The following is a 20,480-nucleotide window of genomic DNA, read 5'->3' on the forward strand; positions in this document are numbered from 1 at the left end:
TTTGTTTGTTGTAAATGTGTTATGATTGGCAAATGGTTCTCATTTGATTGGTGTTGAAACTGCTGAATAAACTCATGTGTCTGTGAGTTTCCCGATGGAGAACCAGCTGGGAAAAAAAGCCTTTTAATTTGGTAGAATTGGTTAAATATTTTTCAAATGATTCTGTGCAGGCACACATTTGTGAGAAATTTGCGCTGAAGTGTGTGAAAAAGTAGCTCGTCCATGTGTGAATTTAGCTTCCTCCCAATGCCAGCATTTGAATTCACTCCACCCCTCTTCAGTATGTGAATATTGAACTGGATCCTTTGTTTCCTACAACAAGTGAAGCTGTAGTCTACAGACCTGCACATTTGCCACTCAATTGGATAGGCCTCTCAGATCATTAAATGTCCATTCATTAGCGAGGGACACTCACAAGGCACACAGAGAGGCCTGTCTGGGGGGCCCCGTCCCTCACACTGAAGCCCGCAATGCTGTGGGTTTTCCAGGCTTCAAGTGTGGCACCTGAGGTAACCCTTAAAAGTGCCCAAACATAGCTGCAATTTTCAAGTGAGCTAAAACAATCCCAGTTTTTAACAGTCTGTTGTAGATAACATTTACTGAAAGATGGTCTAAAGCAGAAATTCACCTTTTTTGTCAAAGGTTCTCCTCACAGCTCTGTAGGTGCCTATTCATCTAACTAATAACTTACTTCAGCCACGTCAAGTTGCTTTCAGCCAGCTCAACTGTTTGGTCTCCCACAAGTATTTTATACTTGAATCTGCTGCTATTAGTTAACTATTTTATTCACTTATCAATCACCTTTACAACACAATCATTTCAGGTGAACTCTTTAAACTAACACATTTAGTTTGGACAGAACTCTTCAGCAACTTCCTTAATCAAAAATGTTTGTTTTTTCACCATTTGAGCTATAAATTCACTATACATCACTTTTAACTTATATAGCTTACATTAGCCCTTTGCTTTTACCCCTTTCAAAATGTACCCAGGATTTTGAGCTACTTTAAATGCATAACTTATACACTTTTCATTGGTTATCCTTGACATAAGAATAAGCATTTTTGTTTTTTTATCGATAGTGATATGAACCATTTATCAAATACATTTAGCAGTTTCAGGATCTCTGCTCACATTTCAACCAGCTAATACAATCTCAACACATCTCTGATGTCCAGTTACTTGATAAACTCCACAATCGTTTCATGTAGTACCTCCTTAACTACAAAACCCGTCATTTTGTGATCCCTTCTATGACGACACCAGTACAAAAGCCTGCACGTGAGAGAAGGGAGTGGAGGAGCGAGGGAGGGTGCTCACCTCCTGGGGCATTATATTTGTATAGAAATATACTTGTGGTCAGGTGGATTAGAGTGACGGTAAACTGACGCACTTTGTTTCAACCTAGCTTAACTTGAATGACTATCTCTGCCACTTTTGATTTATGTGCAACACATGCAGGTGTATAGGAAGAAGATGTCACACCATTGTGAAGTTCTTTGGTTAACTCAGGAGGAAAAAGTGGAAAGAACGGGAACTCACAGTATCTACCATGCTCAGACTTGCCCAGAGAGATGAGCTCTCTATGCTGTGTTAACAAGGCCACTAAACAACTAGGTGGATGTGTTACACAAGACTTTTCTCTAATTTATTCCCCCCAAAAAAGTCAAAAATTCTTTGAGTGCATTTGTTATGAGTATTTAAATGAGTTTAGAATGCCAGGACTTTAATATTACTCTGAATGTCGTGAATCCATTTAAATGTAATTATACTTAAACCTTAACTCGCAACTCCCAGTGTGACTGTTCTGAAAAGAGTTTAAGGATGAATTGCTGAAGCATTCACCAGTACACACATTAGATTGTGTGTTGAGAAGAAGACACGGTGTCATCCTGCCTGCAGATTTACTAGAGATAATCAGCAGATAGAAGGCAGCAGTTTCTAGTCCGTCATGCATTTCAGTCTGGGCCAAAACAAACATGCTTGGATAAGGGTGGAGCTTCCTGTGAGAATACTGGGAGAGGGCATCTCACCCGAGCAGACTCAAGGAGACTGTGGCTGTAACCAAGGCTACGTGTTCACTCATCAGTGTTATGCACCAAGAGATTATAGGAAAAGGGTGAAGGATCTGCAACTTAAAATTCTTGCAAACTAAACATCTGCAAATGTTTGAAAGAGTATCACTGGGACGTGATATTTGGAATGTTTCCTCAGCAGATGGCTTCAGATACAAAGACATAAGTACATCTACCCCCTTTCGAATGAGCAAACTATCGGCTGGTCCATTCCCATGCATTGCACCCCACTCACAGAGCAGTGAACACGAACGTTTAAGTGGAGGGGGAACAAAGAGCTAGTAATCAAAGAAGCCTCTTTCTTTTGATCACTCCCTGAACAGCTGTTTCTGCAGGCTGCTCTTACTCATCCACTTTTGGCAAAGTGGAGCCAGAGAATAGACCCATCCTTGTCAATGAAGCTGGGGTTGCCAGGACGGAGACACTTATACTGTTGCCTCAGTGTTTTATGCCTGTGGCTGGTGCCAAACGAGTGGAAAAGAGAAGAGAACTAGTTGGGGATAGTGAAGAAGAAGCATGGTGTTGGCAGAGGAGCCAAGAAACAAACAAAAAAGAAGAAGAAAAAAATATATAAAATCCTTTTTTGTTTTAGATAGTTTTACTTTCTGTGGAAAGCATGAATCCAATTATTTTAACAGTTTTATTACTGCATCCATTAGCTAACCTTGATCTGTTCCATTATTTTTAGGTTTTTTAACATCTGTCCATTACTTTAAGCTGAATTAGAAGTTTCAGTCACAATGACATTGTGATCAATTATGAATTTTAGGTTACTTGATGCAGTCCTTCGTTAATTTATTAATGTACATAATGTATATTCTTGCACTTTAGGCAAGCACTGCAAATGTTTGGCTAAAATAAAACATGAGCTGATGTTAGGATTAATTAACAACAAAAGTTGATCTCAGAATGACAAAAGGTGCAGAACAAACACATTTACATGAAGCATGACCTATGCTGTATGTCAAGGCGCAAAGTATGTTAACTGCTGAGCATGACACCAGCGGGGCAAGTGTTATTAGTGGTCTATTAAATCCTGCAGATGTCTTATGGACCTGCTCTGTCGTTCAGCTCACATAAGTGCCAGTGTGGCTGGAAGCACCTCTGCAGGGAGGCATGTATCCTTAGAAGTGTTTGGGGGATAGGGCATACCCTTACTATCTGACCACATGTGTCAACCATTAGCTTTCTGACTCTTTTGGCAGCTGTGGATCCTCGGGAACACATTACAACAGCCCTACCTGGGCTCTTTTCTCTGCTGCTTTTAAATGTATGGCACACACACACACACACACACACACACATACACTCCCTCTGCACGGCATGCTGTCCCATTGTAAAGCTGGCTGAAAATATTTAGGCTCCGATTCCATTAGTCGAAAGAAATTACAACACCGCTGGGAGAGTGGAAGAATTATTTGTTCCAGAAAAAATCCCAGAGCAAGCTGAGTATTTTTAGTGTGGAAGGATGGGAGCATTGTTGGCCAGTTTTAGAGGTCAATTACTGTAGTTTTCCTTCAGTTTCACATTGTGCTATTATTGTCTACATGTCAAGTCAGTGTTTACATAATGCATTTTGCAGTTCTTTAACTTAATAGATGATGTGTCTGGAAACATTTGGAGAAAAGACTGGCAGGAGTAAAGACAATAAGCCTCAGGTGATCTCCAGTCTGGCCAGATTGGCTCAAATTCATTGACTTATATCCATTTCGTCTTTTTATGTCTAATCAGGACTGAACGAGGAAGGGCGAGAGAATAAAAGAGTTAGCAGTTAATAGTCTTCCAAGTCTCCCACTCATGAGATCTCTCTAACTCCCCAAGCGAGTCGTCGCTCAATCAGATCAGCAGCACAAACAGGCCAGCAACAATTCATTAGCTCAATGCTGCCTTGAAGTTTTCAAAGAGAGATGCAATTATGTTGATGGTTAAGGGGCCATCGGAAGCAAAGAGCAAGGTTTGTTTTTGCAGTGTCACCCTCCTCTTCATAATTAAAGGCTAAACATCCTCTGCAGTGTAGGTGCGTGCACAGTTGGGGAATCCTGAGCTGTTTCATGTGTACAGGGTTAAACATAGTTTTCTGGGTTCCTGTAGAAGTCCCTGCATTTCAAATGGATGAATGTGAATGTGTTGCGTGCTTCATAATCTGACAAAAGTTCAAATTTTTTAACTACAGACACTGTCATCCTATCAAGGTCCTGAGAAAATCCTTAGACTAGTATGTCACAGATTCTTCCACATACAGTACATCATGTTTCAGGGTCACTGCCAATGCTTTTGTTCTTTTTTGTCCTTGAGGATCTCATAATCATACTGATGACTCTCAAGAAGATTTGAGGAGTTTAAAATGGGAGGAAAATTACTTTCTCTGGGGGTAAATGGCTTCATTTGTAACGTACAGTACAAATGGTATGTTTTTTTTAACTGAGACAGCAATCAGACTGAACCCTAGATAGCCAGTAATTGCTGGGTTTTTACTGTGAAAGTTCGGAGCTTTTGTCCTCTGTTGGAACAAAGCCAGTGGCTCCACTTTTACACACTGCAGGAGAAAAGTACAAAACATGTCCCTGGATGGTGTCTCGTGTTACTGTGTTGTGAGGCTTTGATTGGCTGACTCAAACAGAACTCTAGAGAGTTTGTTTGACTGTGACCAGGATGGATGACCTATTTTGTGTCAGCAAAAAATAATTTGGGTCAAGAATTCTGAACTAATATATATTTATTTGTATGTGTAGACCTTGTAAAGGAGCAACTATAAAAGAGTCAACATACTGATGAGTTTAGACTTCAGGATTTAAATTGGGAAGTTACGATCTGGTATCTAAAATCACATTTGTGGATCTAAGACAAAACACAATTTTGCATATTAATGAGTCTTGTCCCTACAACAACACTGAAGGTTTTCCAGGTTTAGCTAAAAACGTTGCTCTTAAGAAAAACAGTAAGAAGGAAGAAACATAAAAATGTAGAGGTTGTTTTTAGTAATTTCCTGACCCGAGCCTAAAGTGTTTGCAGACACAAGAATCTCAATATAAGTACAACGAACATGAAGTCAGTGTCTCAGTGTTTAAGGACCTCACAAGGCCATATCAGAAGGAAATATATCAAAACCTCTAAATAAACTACACACTAGCAAGTCTGAATAAAAAGTCCAATGTATCTCCAATGGAGTCATCATCTCTAATGTAACTTCATTGTTCATCTTTACACTGTTAGGCAAAGAGATGATGCTATTCATGTGTTTCCTCAAACTGACACCACTACATTAAATTTTAAAACACAAGCGCCATCTTTTGGATGCTTTGTGGCGCTACAATTTTTGACAAAAACACTTATTTGCTCTTTATACTGATCCTGAGTGGCAGCACTAAAGACACTTTGGTAGAGTTTTACTCACTGATAAAGAACAATCAACAAACAGGTTTCTAATGTATCTTTAACCTTTGTGTTTTGTACTGGTCAAAGTACACTGCACACTGACATACACGACATTTTTAAGTTGTTTATTTTTTTAAGTTGCTTATTTGCCTCCTGATTGAATGTGTCAATCTACATTTTGGCAGAGGTGGAAGAAGAACTCTGGTCTTTCACTTAAATGTCCTAATAGTAGCAATATCACAGTAAGTAAAGGTCCTGCACTGAAGTTGTTACTTAAGAAAAAGAACAATAGTAAACTAAAGAAAGTAAGTAACTGACTCTTGACTGAACTGAGGACAGAAACGTTTGAGAATAAAACTTTACCTAGCAAGTCCAGCATTTAAAATACACAGATGATGCTTTAAAAGATCAATTTGCCACTAATAGTGGGTGGAAATATTTTTGCAAAAATTTGAGCAACTAAACTTATCCAGGGCTCCTCAGAGAGCTGTTCTTATCGCCACTAATGTGTACAAAGGCGTACATATGTACAGTATGTATAAAGGTGGCATATTTTCTTTTTGATAACTGTAACATTTTGCTTTTAGCCAATTTGTTCATGCCGGTGTGTCCACGTGAGTCAAACAGACCGAAGTGCATCTGTCTGCGTGGTTACAGTTCTGTTGGAAATGAGGCGGGTTTCTTATCCCTTTAAAAGCTACAGAAACCTGCCGAAAGATGGCGGCAGCTCATCAGATATGAATGCAACAGAAACCTCAGCCTACTGTGCATAATGTAAATGTAATAACTGAGATTATCGGCAGGTGCGCCGAAACACAGTTTGTACATTTCCACGTGTGTCAACCTGCATTTTTCCACTTTGCAGTCATGAAACTGAAGTGGTTTGTAACCAACAAAACGGCAGAGGGCGCTGTGCACCGCGCTTTGAATTTACTTAAACTAGCTGCAGGGATAAAAAAAAAAAGACAGAATGAAAATCTTTCCTCTTTGACTTACAGGAAAAACATTATGTTCCGTTTTTGCCTGCAAACTGTTCCTCAACATAAATCAAAATGAAATGACACTTTTACCTCCAACTTCGGTCTATTGTAATGGATGGTAGTTTCTCGGCATCATTTTAGTGTTAATCAAATTTGAATTTTCACACACGCAAACGCGCCGACAGTGTGGAGGAATTTACCCGCAGGCCAGATCAGTTGAACGGCTTTTTACTTATCTCTTCCATCTCTTTCACGTAAATTTCACTGTCCGCCAACACCTTTGAATGACAATAGAAGTGTATGGGAGGCTGGCGGACAGCCTTTCAATAGGCTGAATAAAGTGTGATCTCTAGGTACTGTTAAGAAAACATTGCATAAAACATTAAGGAGACGGTCTGGCTGCAGGATTAGGCTTTTAAAAGGCTTTGGGCTACTGCTGTGTTGTAACATCTTGGTGCCAAGGTGTGCAGCCCGTGGATGATGCACTTCTTGAATCAAAAACTGGACCCATGGGTGGTTGTGGTTTTGGACAGATGCTGCCTAAAGATGCAGCGAACAGGTAAATGAAATCTAAAGAAAAAAGTGTGGGGACTGAGGTATGCGTGCATAGGCGCTCTTGGCTGAAGGCTGGGTTTCACCACGACTTCGCCTGGAGCACAAGAGGGGGGAAAACGCGAGCCAATAGGAAGGCAGCATCCAGCCCAGCTCTCTATAACTCTGTGTCACAAGAGCTGAGCGATGCCACAACCGAGTTTCCTCAGCCGGGAGAGTTTAAGTGGACTATAGGCTCGTCAAAGCTGTGCGTCCAAAGAGCGCACACACACCAGTTCTTTGTTGCGATATTGCTTTGCGCGCTCTACAACAACAATAACAACAACAAAAAATCATCAGTGGACTTTGTTTACTCTGGAAGGCTGCTTTCATCATGAGCGCCGGACAGACCTATGAGAAGAAGATTGCGAGTATTTTGACCGATCTTCCAGGATCTATGAGTTGCCACCCGAACTCCAAGGACTCTCCTACACTCCCCGAGTCTTCGGTGACGGACATGGGCTACTACAGCGGACAGACGGCCCACGGCCCTCACGAATATTATCCGAGTCAGCCGTACGGACAGCCCATGAACTCTTACCACCACCAGTTTAATTTGAACGGAATGGGGGCTGCTGGAGCGTATCCCACCAAATCTGAATACCCTTACACAAACACCTACAGACAGTACGGACATTACAATAGAGATCACCTGCAGGCTTCGCCTCCCAACTCAGGTAAATGTTGAGATAGTCACAGTGTATTTTACTGCCATCGTGTTTATCTGTTTTGTGCATCATGTGTGAAGATAAAGAAACAAATCATCTAATTCTTGACAGAAAAATTCTTCACAGATAAAATTTGCTATGTAATTATCCAATGATGAATCATGTTCAATTTCCGCACAGATTCTGAATAACATCTGTGTAAGAAATTGGAGGAAAAAGATAATGTTGTGATATCTTAATCTTTTATGTTTTTACATCACAATTTCAAGGCCGCTATTTTTTGGTGTGCTTCCAGGTTTTAAAAACTATTCGTCCGGTGGTGTTAATGCCAGGTTTGAACAGGCTTCCGAGTAAAAAGCCATCCTTTAACAGCTGATCACAAAAATAATGATACTTTGATTAAAGCTAATATTGTTCACTCTGTCCGTGTAATAACTGACCTTGCACACTGTAACCTGCGCAGAGAATCTTTTAAAGTGGTTTGATTGTGTTGAATTTCTTTATTTTGCACATATTTGAATTCGTCGTGTTTTTGTTTTATAGTAATTTTCTATATTCAATTTATATTTTTTCTTAATTATAACTTGTGCTGTTCCCTGAGAATTTGCACAGACTGATCAACATTTTGTTGGGATGGTTTCACTTTTACTTTGTTTTGCTCGATGTTTTAGGCAGTGGAGGTTCTCAGTGGTTTTATGTAATGCTTTTTTTAAACATTTTATTATGTTGTTTAATTTCAGTAAAGGAAGAGCCAGAGCCAGAGGTCCGGATGGTTAATGGAAAACCGAAAAAGATCCGCAAACCGAGGACGATCTACTCCAGCTACCAGCTCGCTGCTTTACAGAGGCGCTTCCAGAAGGCGCAGTACCTCGCTTTGCCCGAGAGAGCGGAGCTTGCCGCTCAGCTGGGTCTCACTCAGACACAAGTAAGCTGCCCGGTGAAACACCTGATATTTTATAATTAATCGATGTAGCGTTGCGTGAGTCAGGGATTTCCAAAATGGCCAAAACAATTGCTCTGTAATTATCCACTGATGCGCAATTACGCGCAGCAGCAGCAGAAGCTGTCGCTCGGCTTTACACATTATTTACATGAAACATAAAATACAAAAAAAAATGAATATTTCCTCTCAGTAAAATAATGCAAAGCCTATTAATTTATAGTTAGAGTAATATTTAAGAAAAAAATGAAAATGAAAATGTCCTCTGCATTACAACTAATGCACACACTCCTTTGACAGGTAAAGATCTGGTTCCAGAACCGGAGGTCCAAGTTCAAGAAGCTGTACAAAAACGGTGAAGTTCCACTGGAACACAGCCCTAACGCCAGCGACTCAATGGCCTGCAACTCCCCACCCTCCCCCGCAGTCTGGGAGAACAGCACCCCTCAGAACACCACGATCAGCAGACCTCAAGTCCCGCAGCCCACGCACAGCTCGTCGCCGCCATACCTGGAGGATTATAACAACCACTGGTACCAACAGGGATCCCACCTACAGCACCCGGGCACCGTGCACCACCCAGTCCCGCAACAGAGTGTGGGAGCTGTTTATTAACAATAACTCATAAGCAAGATTGATCTCCAATTTTTTTTTCAAAGGAGGTCTCGCCACAGACTCTGCAGAGCAATGGTTGAGTGGACGGGGAGCAGGCCTGAAGTGAAACATTATTTTTGATTTCTGGATGATCAAGAATGTTTCAAGACTGGGTTTACCATTCACAAAGCACATAAGGGATTTCTGATCACTTGTGGCAGCATATTTAACGGACATCTGGCGTGTTTTTTAAATTATTTATCGCTTCTGTTGTATTTTCTCCTTCTTTTATAAATGAATATGCAACGTTTTTTTTTTAACATGTAGCCTAAACCACAAACCGAATATTGAAAGAAAAACTGTGCAGTTGATCCATGCTACATTCAAATCATGCATGTGGGTTTGTAGAGAGCGCGGAAAAAAACTCAGGTCATATTTATATGAATTTGTATAAAACGTCGAAGGCTGTATATATGTGTTAATATGCAGAACCACTATGATCATATTTGTTTGAAACGGAACGACTGCGCTGCGGTGCTTCCAGTCATTTTTATATTCATGTAATTAGTCCACTTGTTGCCTTTTTGACAATTGAATAAAGGTGAAAATTGAATGTTGTGTGTCTAACGCCTTTATAAACAGTCTGTAGTGCAGACGCATTTTTTAAAGAGTTAAAAATATATTTGTCATATTAAATTGCAGCCTTTCAAATGTTAGGCAACGTTCTGAAATAGCTTTCGTAGCCTACAATCTATCTTAAATGAGGATAAACCCGGTTCAAACCTTTTTAATAAAATATCAATATTTGTAAACCTTTTGAATTATTATTTAACGATAATCCACCCCATCTCTAATTATTCACCTGAATAAAAAGGGTAGTAACATACATTACAAGGAAAATGCCTACTGCAGTTAAAGTAAATTAATCTGAATCAGACAAACCACAGAGCAATATTTGCAATTGTTTGTAAACATTTGAACATTAGAGAAGAGCATTTTTCTCACTGCTTCACTTTTGCTTCACTTTTTGCCCCCAGACGGTAGAGATGACAGTTTGGTGCAGTGACTCCCTCTGTTTTGGTTCTGGGTTCTGCGTGCAAAGCTCTGCAGAAGGACGCGACACAAGCAGACATGGTGGAGTCACTTGGTTTATTACTATGCTGTTGCCAAACAACGAGAGAATTCAGCACGTTGCACACACACACACACAAACACATATATACAAAAGCGAGAGGGTGGTGGTGGGGAGGGTGTGCACGGGTGAGGCAAGGCTGCTTGCCGAAGGGGATCTCGTTCACACGCGCGCGCACGCATACCGGCGAAGCAGGATGGATTGAAATGCGGCCAACTCTTTTATAACTTATGAGAAGAGTAAGAGTTTAGTGGTTTCGTTTCGCTTTAGACACAAGATTTTTTTCTATTGCGTTTGGCAGAAAGTTCTTCTACAATAAATTAAGTCGCAGGTTTTCGTTTTATTGTCATTTCACACGATGAGGCACCTAATGTCACGTGAGTACTCAATCCAACGTTCCACAATTTAGAGTAGAACACATTCTCTTTTTATTATTTAGGCAACAGGTGTGCTCAGGTGATACAGCTGCTTTGTGGGAACGATTGTAGCTGTGTTCAAACCTGAGAAATACACTGATAATAATTAGCTGATAGTCACGTGTGAAACGTGACAGCTATACCTTTAATGAATGACTGTTATGACAGCGACAACGAGACTGTCACAGAAGAAAATCCTTTTCAGCTTCTTCTAAACTGATGGCTAATGACAGTGGGCAATGACCTCTATTTGACCACTTTAATCTCACATTATTAAATATGAGGAACAAAAGAAAAAAATCATGAAGATGGAGAAGTCGCTAATGACGATCATATCAACATGGACCACCAAGGCGCCTTTACGCACTGAGAGAAAACGCACGTACAGCTTTGGTGGATTTTCTAACCTTTTGTACTGCGTTGCAGTAACCACATTGGTATGCGCCAGCGACTAGAGGTGTTACTGTATGATATTTCATAGCAACATAGTGTCAGTGTCATAACAACAATGTAAAAACATCATGGCATAAAAGGTGGATCTTTTACAATTGTCTCCTGAGGTGCCCTACATTTTTTATTTTTCAAACAATTTAACACATTTCTGTATGATTTTGGCAGACTCTGGCAACTTAAATAAGGACATTGAAAGCTTTTAACAATAAATAATTATAATTTGATTGTTAGCTCATCTCTACATTTTTATATATGAGAACATAAAGCTATTAAACCCCCCTGTTTTAGGGATGTTATGTCATTTACTTGGGAGTATAACAATGTGTTACATATTTATCAGTTGTCTTACTTTTAGAAAAATTACTATTTGTGATGTTGGGCTAAATACATAGAATTTAAATTTATTAACTAATGTTTTCAAATTAAAATGACCTTTAAAGCTAAATTGGCTTTTGTTATAATTAAGTACAGTTATTAAACAGAAAACCTGGGTTACTGATTTTAAATTTGGACTGAAATCAATATACTGTACATATAAATTTACCATAAAAGACTACATTTCAGTTTTAGCAGCTGTGACATTCAGCAAAAGTAAACGATTTCTATTTCATACACACATCAGATGTGTCAAAGCTCCTGATTCCATTCAAGGGTTTATTTCCTTGAACTCAACACCAGTTGTCTATAGCATCACTCATCAGGTCACTGCACTGTGCTGATTTGACAAAAAGAGCATAATTACTATTGCCTTTTAATATCAATGAAATCTCATCAAGAGTATATGTGACCTCCCCTCTGTGTCTCCCTCAGCATGTGTGGCCCCTGGCTGTGGCCTTCAGGGGAAACATTTGTGCCGAAGACAAACGTGTGTTTGCTACAGGCTGAACTTTTGTGTGTGGGCTTTCAGCCATGTCAACATATGTCATCTGTAAACATTAACAAGTGTAAGTAGCCATGGAGGTGAACCGGTGAACTTGAATGTGATCTGTGCATGGCACAACATCACAGCACCCTAAATAGAGCCAATGCCCAGTCTCCTATAAGCCCCCGCAACAGTCAACAGTGTCGTGTCAGCACTTGTCTCTGGGGGGCAGCAATATCGGTTGAGGTGGAGGTCGACAACTGAAATGTAACCATGGAAAGACTTCCAGCAGCTGTCTGACACTGAGTCCGAGCCCGGGCTGGGCCTCGGCTGCATTAGGATCACTCAGTCTCTCCAGTTTGCTGTAAACTGGGATAAAATGAAGGCAGAAAGGCATCCTTGACAGCTGGGGACCGGTGAACCCTGGCTAACCTCAGGCCAGGGCCGGAGTGAGCTGCCTGCTGATGCTTCACAGCGAGTGATTCTGATAAAGCCTTCCCCACGGTGAGAGCCTACTGCTTCAGCATGAGCTGACCCTGACTTTATACTTGGCCTTCAGACACTGGGTTCAGCGAAAAAGCTGCGATTTAAGACCGAAAAATGGTGTAAATAACTAGAAAACAAAAGAAAAACCTGCATTACTTTTTCTGCATTTTGGGTGGGTCACGTCTTTTTAAATCCACTATGTTGAGACTAATCTCTCTGTGTGCGTGTGTGTGTGTGTGTGTGCCATGCCTGCCTCCAGTGTGTGTGCATCATGCCACAAACTAAGTCAAGGCTTCCTTCAAATGAAACCAAATCATCCATTCACTCTCTCTAACAGAGAAGCTGCTCACAATTACCCGAGACGTCAGATCACTCATGCTAATAACAATAATCACCCCAGAGACCTGCTTTGCCTTTCGCCCATTCAAAGCAACCGGGATTTAATAACAAGCTATTTTCACTCTTACTGCTATCCTGCAATTAAAACCCATCAGACACCTCGTATCTGATAACCCCCAACCATCCGCAGCATTGATACAGTCAGACTTGCCTTTATCATTACCCTTCAACCCATCTCCCAGCCTTCCGTCCCCTCCTCTTAGCTTGTCTATTACACAAGGAGCCTTTTCACTTCCCCTTCAATCTGCCTGCATGATAATTGGTCCCCATTTTTGAAAGGTCCTACTCTTGTCTGTCCAACTCCACAAGCCATTATTCTAATCTAGAGATGTGAAATTGCCTATAATTTTCCCTGATGCCCCGTCACTTCGTTTAGCAATGCTTGCCTCTTCTTCCCTGAGCTCACATGTTTAACAAGGCACATAATCATCAGGAATGAGGAAAAGGCCACAAGGGTGTGTATGTATATATAAAGAAGGAGATGTTAATGTAACACAATGCTTGGCCTTATGTGAGAAAATCAGTTTGGAGGAGTGAAAACACAAGTCTCTGATGTTGCTTTGTTCTTCAGACAAACACCACTGCAGGCTTTAGACCTCCTAAACAAGGCTGCACTTCTCTGACTAAGGTAAGACAGGAGTGAATGTGACCTGTGTGCGGGCAGCTTGAATGCAGTTAGTATGCATGTCCGTATATGTTTGGATGTGAACGTGTTAAATATCTAGTGTGGCTCTGCTGTCAGTAAGAGTTTTATTTAAAAACATATAGCTTTAGCATGACTTCAGTGTCAGTTGTTCGAAATTAAAGTGCAACTATACTTCACCACATTAATTGTATATGTTATAATCAATTGGTCTTATGCTTTATCCTGAGACAAATCTACTTAAGCATAAATAAATCCATTACACATATAAGCAATAAGCATTACACAGATCTGCAGCATGTTGTATTTTAATGGATGTGATGTGTTATATTAGGAGAAAATGTCTCTATAAAATCAGATTTGGAATAGGTCAGCAATTTTTTTCTGAACCCTGAGAGTGACATCAGACATATTGTACCCTATGTTTTCCAGACAGCCAGGATAGCAGAGCTATGAATCAAGAGCATCAGCCCAGATTGCGCTAGTGTTTGTAAAGATATCAATTGGTAATTATCTGTGTTTAAACAATGCAATGGTCAGAATGTGCAAATCAGTGCAAATGACTATAAATCAGAGACAGTTTATTGGAGTGAAAGCACAGTCATTTGTCATTTTACCATGACAGAGGCGCGCCTGCTGTTTGAGCTCACTCCAGAAGTAGGAAAATATCCTTAAAATACTGTTTTGCACGTCATTTCTCCTCTCCTCACGACATGTCTATGTCTGCTCAAAAAAAACGTTTAATGCTGTCTCAGATTATTTTTTAAACAGAAGAAAACAGTGCATGCTACATGTAAGATGGCTGTTTTAAAGAATGCTGAACTTCTGCAACCTACATAATAATAATATGTCAGCTGATATTCAGAGAAACCATTTGAAAGGCATGTGACAAAACAGAGAATGTGTCTGGTGCGTAACCGAACACGTAAAGGTGCGTAAAGATTCCAACTCGTAACACTTTTGTTATCCAGGCTGGAAACATGTCTTATATTTAAATGAAGAAATTAAGATTTATCAATTTTATTAAGCAAATATCCCAGGTTGAACAAAATGATGCACATCGGCGGTTTTTGTTTTTTACCACGGCAGCGCAGAAGCGTTGATGGTCAAAGGACAGAGATCCCAGGTATTAATTATCACTTTGGCTGAGCTTTAATTAAAAAGAAGACACATGATGTAAAGCCTATAGATCAGGGACGTATTTACACATCTGAATTGTAAGAATCTCACAGCTTAATCCGTTTTCCATTTATCTGTAAGGACAGTGCGTTTTTTAAACAGATTCATCAACCCAAATCTAATCGCCTTTTTAAATATTTGACAGTGAAAACATATCACGGACAAAGCAACTAACAAACGTGTAAAACAAATCAGCCACAATCAAGTCCTTGCAGCAGCTATGTATTTGCATAATGGCCGTAGAGTTTGTTAGACTGTTCAGGTTAAACTCATTTGTAAATAAAACAGACCCCTGCACACACTGCATTTTGAAAGTTCCTTTATCCACAGTCTGTTGTTACACCGCACACATTAAATCCACATTTCAGTGTGCTGAAGCCGTGCAACCTCAGTTGCAGTGACATTGTGAGAAATCTAAAAACGTATGTTAAGCCCGGTCGACGTTGCCATAAAAAGTGAATGTTAAATGCACACGAAATACAATGAATATAAACAAGTTGTATGAAACACACTAGGAAACATAGTTCAGTTCTGAGGGGAGGCCTTGTGAGAAAGCATCGAGTTCAACTGAGGTACACTCAGGCCACAAAACAGCCCACTCACATCATCTGAGGCCGGGACATCGATTCCTGATGAGGATGGTGGTTTGGATACCAGTGTCCAAAACTGTTCATGTAATTGTTTGGGTACATTGGAGCTCCTTTGTTCGCCACGGAAACCTCCCAAAACTGAGGTAATCCGGGTGAGCAGGGGGAGATGGTGTTGGTGCTATGGAGATGTTCCCCCTCCGAACCGCCGCCATGCTTCATGATCTTTTTATACTTGGAGCGCTTGTTCTGAAACCATATTTTCACCTAAAAAGAGAAAATGCACATAATTGTCACAGCGGTTAACAATCAGCAATAATATAGGGGAATAAAACTGCAAATGACTTTTTCATTGCCATATTTTGTCCAATTGAACTCACTACAGTTTTTCACAAGTGGCCTGAAGTGAACAATAAAAAAACGAAACCTTCTTATGGCGCTCATCTTTTCTGTTGTTTTTGTAAATCCCAGGCCTATTACTGGTGCATTGTTATCCATTCAGCCTCGTGGTTGAGTGGCACTTGTGCTCCATTAAAGCTGAGCTCTCATATTGTTCCATGTTTTATGAGGCCAATGATGCATGAGTGTGACAGCAACAAACCGAGGGGATTGTGCAATAAACACAGCCTCAGAGCGCTGTGGTGGGTCACACTGAGATTTCTGCTGATGCCAAAGAAAGTGGCTATTTTTACACGCGGGAACAATGGTGTGAATATTCATAAAATCATCAAAGTGTTCGATGAGTCACCATCTAAACTACTCAAAAGGCCGCATGTAAGTGGATGGTATTTGTTGAAGTGACTGCTGATGAACAGACAAACGTGCAGGAGGCAGCTTGGATGACAGAGCGGATGAATTTGTTTAATTTTTTAAAAAACTGTAAACGAGACAATTTGGTCATTTTACTGATGAAAGTGGAGGGAAAGTCCTAATTTTTTTGCGCATTTGAGAATGAGATGAGGCAAGTGCACCTGTGTGTCTCCAAAATTTTGGTGACAGATGTAAACGCTTCCCATACAACCTGAACCATAATTTCCAATAGGTTGTTACCGAAATTCGCACACGGCTGTGTGTCAAAAAACACCCAGGAAAGAATAAAAAATGTAAATTAATAAAAAATAGCCAAAAACGTTATAAGAATACTCAATAAAGTAATATAATTGACAATCGCTTGTAAACAACTGGCAACTTGTAATTCTGTAGAGGTGTAATACGTAGCTGATTAAGATTTCTTTCGGTAATACATTTCTAACCGCGGTTAGAGCACGTCGAAGACAAGAGCTGACAAAGAAATAAAGCATGGTAAATAAGGCATGCATTAAAGGATTGAGTTACAAATCACAACAATTTTGTTTTTCTTTTCATCTCCAGAAGCGTGGTGATCCTTAATAATACAACAAATAAGAGGTTTTCCTTTTCAACAGATTTTTCTCCAGGCTGATGCAAGTTAGATTATTTCAAGACATTAAATATAAATTATTTGCTTAGAGAATGAGGTCACAGTGCTTCCTGCGTCACTGAATGGTAAATATAGCATGCCTGGAATTTTAGGCTGACTGTTTTCTGCTTAATAATAAGTGGCATCTTAAATGATCCTATTGTTATTAATAAAGGGCTAAGTTCATATATGCTCCAGGCTACCCCTACACATTCCCTGTGTCTCTTCATGAGTACTAGGAGAGGTGAAGGCCCACCTGAGTTTGAGTAAGGCCCAGTTTGGCCGCCAGGTCGGCGCGCTCCGGTAAGGCCAAGTACTGGGTCTGCTGGAAGCGCTGGTGCAGGGCCTGCAGCTGGAGACTGGAGTAGATGGTCCGAGGCTTCCGGATTTTCTTCCCCTTGCCATTTAAACGAATGTCCCTGCTCTCAATCACCGTGGACCTGTCGCGATCTTACAGATTCAACATAAAAAGGGATTAAAAGAGTTTTGATTGATGGTTTTTATCACAACTAAACAATGTTTAGTTTCCCTTTAGTTTCCCAAGTGATTTAGACAAACCAATTCCACATTTCAAAAGTCAAGACAACTGAATAGTACATGGTCTCTGGCCCAGCTACAAACACGAAAGCATCAAGGCCTGACAACTCTAGCTCTAAGCTCTGAGTTAACCATTGCGTTTCCATTTAAGACAACACAACGTGACCAGATTCAAGGCCATAAATGGTGTGAATGTAGTTGTATTTAATTAGGCCACGTTTATGTCAAAGCTTAAGGTTTTAATAAAATATATACATGGGAATGACAAATGGTATAAACTGGATTTTATGAAAACTTAACAGCATAATTAAAAAATTTTTAAATTAAATAATTTAAATATATATGTTTATATATATATATATATATACGTGTTTTTAAGTGGGACATCAATACTCAGATATGAGTGAGTCTTGTTGTGTGGAATCGTTTGTGTTTATGTGCACCAAGTGAGGGAAAGGTTGCTTAGGCCCAGGATACATGAACTATAATTGGACTGGAGAATATACCTGCTCGATCCCATGCGTTAATTCTACATGAATAGAAGAGATTTAATATGAATGAAAATGATTTACTTTGGTTATTATTTTAAACCTTGAAGTGACCTTTTTTTTTAGTCAGAGAAACCTCGCGCCCTGTGCGTACTTGCTCTTAGGGATGACAACGAACCAGATTTTTGCCGCCATTAATCATACAACAGTTCGGTTCGGTTCGATTCGTCTTTGTCACATACCTGTCTGCTCTAATCTGCTGTGGACCAGACTGCCGCCGGAGCTGTGATTGCTGTGTTGGTAGGACATGTAAGCGGACGCGGGATGTGCGTTCACCGCGCCGGGGTAGGCGTAGCCCAAAGAGCGGTCATAGGACGCGCTGCCAGGAAAAGGACTTTCGCGCTGCGAATGCCCGGCAGCGTGCAGGCCATGGACAGGGTAAATGTGAGAGATTCCAGGGGAGTGCTGCTGGTGTGCCGAGTGTCCGTGGCCAAACTCTAAAAAGGCCGACTTAGAAGGATCTGAGGCATTCAGACTGTCAGGCATGAAACCCATAGACATCATTGGCTAATAGGCGAGTCCATAAACCCGTCGCTCTGAAGAGGCTTTCATGAGTTCTGTCGTACAGCGAGGAAATCTGGGAACAAATCCACACCTAATTCCAATGCACTGGTGAAAAATCCTTTTCCGAAGTGATAAGTAACTGCGTGCATGTTCCCTGCTGTGTAAAAAAAACAGATAAAAGCGAAAGGTCTCGTTCTTTACACTATTGGAGGAGCTGACATGGTTCTTCAAACACCTCCTGCATGCAAAGCCTCAAACATACTGCGAGCTCTCTCATTGGTCTGCAGCAGCCGGCTGTCACTGGAGCTCCACCATTAACTTCATTAACATATGATACAGGATGCAGCTCTGCAGTCAGCAGGGACCTCCTTCCATAGATTCCGAAATAAATATGATTTGGTCATAGGCAGGGGGTTAATTTTGGTCTGCTAGGGAGCAGAAAACGCGTTAAAGCCTGCATTAAAAGGAGCTTCAAAGACATCGAGAGATACTTACATGTTTTTCAAAATAAAAGAATATTTGGACATTGTGAAAATGAATTTAGACAACAGCAGCCAAAATATGCTTAATGCTATTTTATTTTTTATTTTTTTTGTATTAAAATAGTTGACAAGAGCAGTGAATAATGCCGACTTGTCTCAACTGGTGTTACCAAACATGACATTATATTTCACAAATTTGGGTTTAAAGTTAAAAAAGTTTATATTATTAATTCAGTGAATAAAGAATTCACTGATGTATAAATTGAAACAAATAGATGGCAAACGGGCTAATTTCGAATTAACTGTTTACAACAGTTTTTCTAATAAAGAATACATGCAAACAATAAACATAAAATATTATCGGATTTTTTGCCTCTTGAATTTTGCAGCAAACATTTTTCACACACTTTTACAGCCTGATATTTTCAAAGCCAAACGGCGACCGGAATAATGATTTATTACCTAGAGACAGAAGGTTTGGTGTTCGGATAGATTTATGCACACAACATTAACCATGCTGACTCAGGTTTGTTTTACGAAGGATGGCTACAAATCTTCCCCCTCCTTCAACACTCTTCATTCCCAGTTTCAACATACAAATTATGGGTTAGTCATGTACAGTAACCACAATTAGAAATGGGGCATCAGTGCGCTAGAGTAAATATTTAGTGGCCCAATTTATTTCAAAATAAAATTGGATCAGTGCTTCAATACATGTTTTATATCATTTTTATAATTTCTCTAAATGAACATTATATTTTCATGATCTGGTAACGAGAAGGAAATAAAAGAGATGTTTGATTTCAGTGTGTATGAAACAAAAATACTCAGCTCACATATCACTGATATTATTTCTAACTAAATGTCAAGGTTTATACATTTAAGGGAAACAGAGACCTGCCAAAAGAAGCTGGAACTGCACAGTCAACAAAACTCACAAGGCAGTAAGTGTGGGAGTGGGGAGCAAATTGAGACCACAGGCTCAAAGAGACCCTGTCTCCATACTTCAACCCCTACTGACTCACTCAGGTGAGGACGTCCACGGCTGCTACTGAGGCCATATTCACAATGAAATCTAATAGAGTCACTGTGTGTTGATACACATTGCAGATTTGTTCTCAGCTAAATGATATGTAAGCTGAAGTCAAATTATAAACACAGCATTTTGGTGGGTTCGAGCGTGGTGTCCAACCCCGTCATTTTGGTCATGTCCTACCCTGCCTGCGACTACTGGGAACCCAGCAGCACTAAAGGCCTGCTGGGGGCTGGCATTCTTCCCAATTACCCACAGACCTCAGTCAAGCAGCCAGCCACAAATTATTATCATAGTAAAATTGCAGTTACAGAATCTAAAAAGGCCAGCTTTTGTAATGTTCGGGCTACACACGAGGCATGTAGCTGTGACTGTTTAGAAGCATTAGTGGTGGTGTTAGCGCTGGAATTATGGCAAAAATGTTGGCAGCAAGTAAGTGACTAAGAATTTGCTTCTTTTAGGAGCAGGTGTTGCATGTAGGGTCCATGTTATCAGCAGGAAAACAACCTTTGTGGCGGTAGTTCACAGGAAAGTCACACCTTTTGGCAGATGAAGGGG

General features: G+C 40.3%; 2 protein-coding genes across 2 annotated transcripts; one reads left to right on the forward strand and one right to left on the reverse strand.

The window, feature by feature from the left end:
* Positions 1 to 7,146: 7,146 nt before the first annotated feature.
* On the forward strand, positions 7,147 to 9,836 carry dlx3b (distal-less homeobox 3b). Its single transcript, XM_067488748.1, has 3 exons — positions 7,147 to 7,698; positions 8,430 to 8,614; positions 8,930 to 9,836. The coding sequence occupies exons 1-3, from the start codon at positions 7,356 to 7,358 to the stop codon at positions 9,242 to 9,244; spliced, it is 843 nt and encodes a 280-aa protein (XP_067344849.1). The 5' UTR covers positions 7,147 to 7,355; the 3' UTR covers positions 9,245 to 9,836.
* A 4,782-nt stretch (positions 9,837 to 14,618) lies between these two features.
* Positions 14,619 to 18,665, reverse strand: dlx4b (distal-less homeobox 4b). Its single transcript, XM_067488749.1, has 3 exons — positions 18,086 to 18,665; positions 17,075 to 17,268; positions 14,619 to 15,647 (listed from the first exon to the last, which is right to left on the reverse strand). The coding sequence occupies exons 1-3, from the start codon at positions 18,405 to 18,407 to the stop codon at positions 15,393 to 15,395; spliced, it is 771 nt and encodes a 256-aa protein (XP_067344850.1). The 5' UTR covers positions 18,408 to 18,665; the 3' UTR covers positions 14,619 to 15,392.
* Positions 18,666 to 20,480: the final 1,815 nt, after the last annotated feature.

Source organism: Channa argus, chromosome 20 (assembly GCF_033026475.1).
Source record: "Channa argus isolate prfri chromosome 20, Channa argus male v1.0, whole genome shotgun sequence".
Lineage (NCBI taxonomy): Eukaryota > Metazoa > Chordata > Actinopteri > Anabantiformes > Channidae > Channa > Channa argus.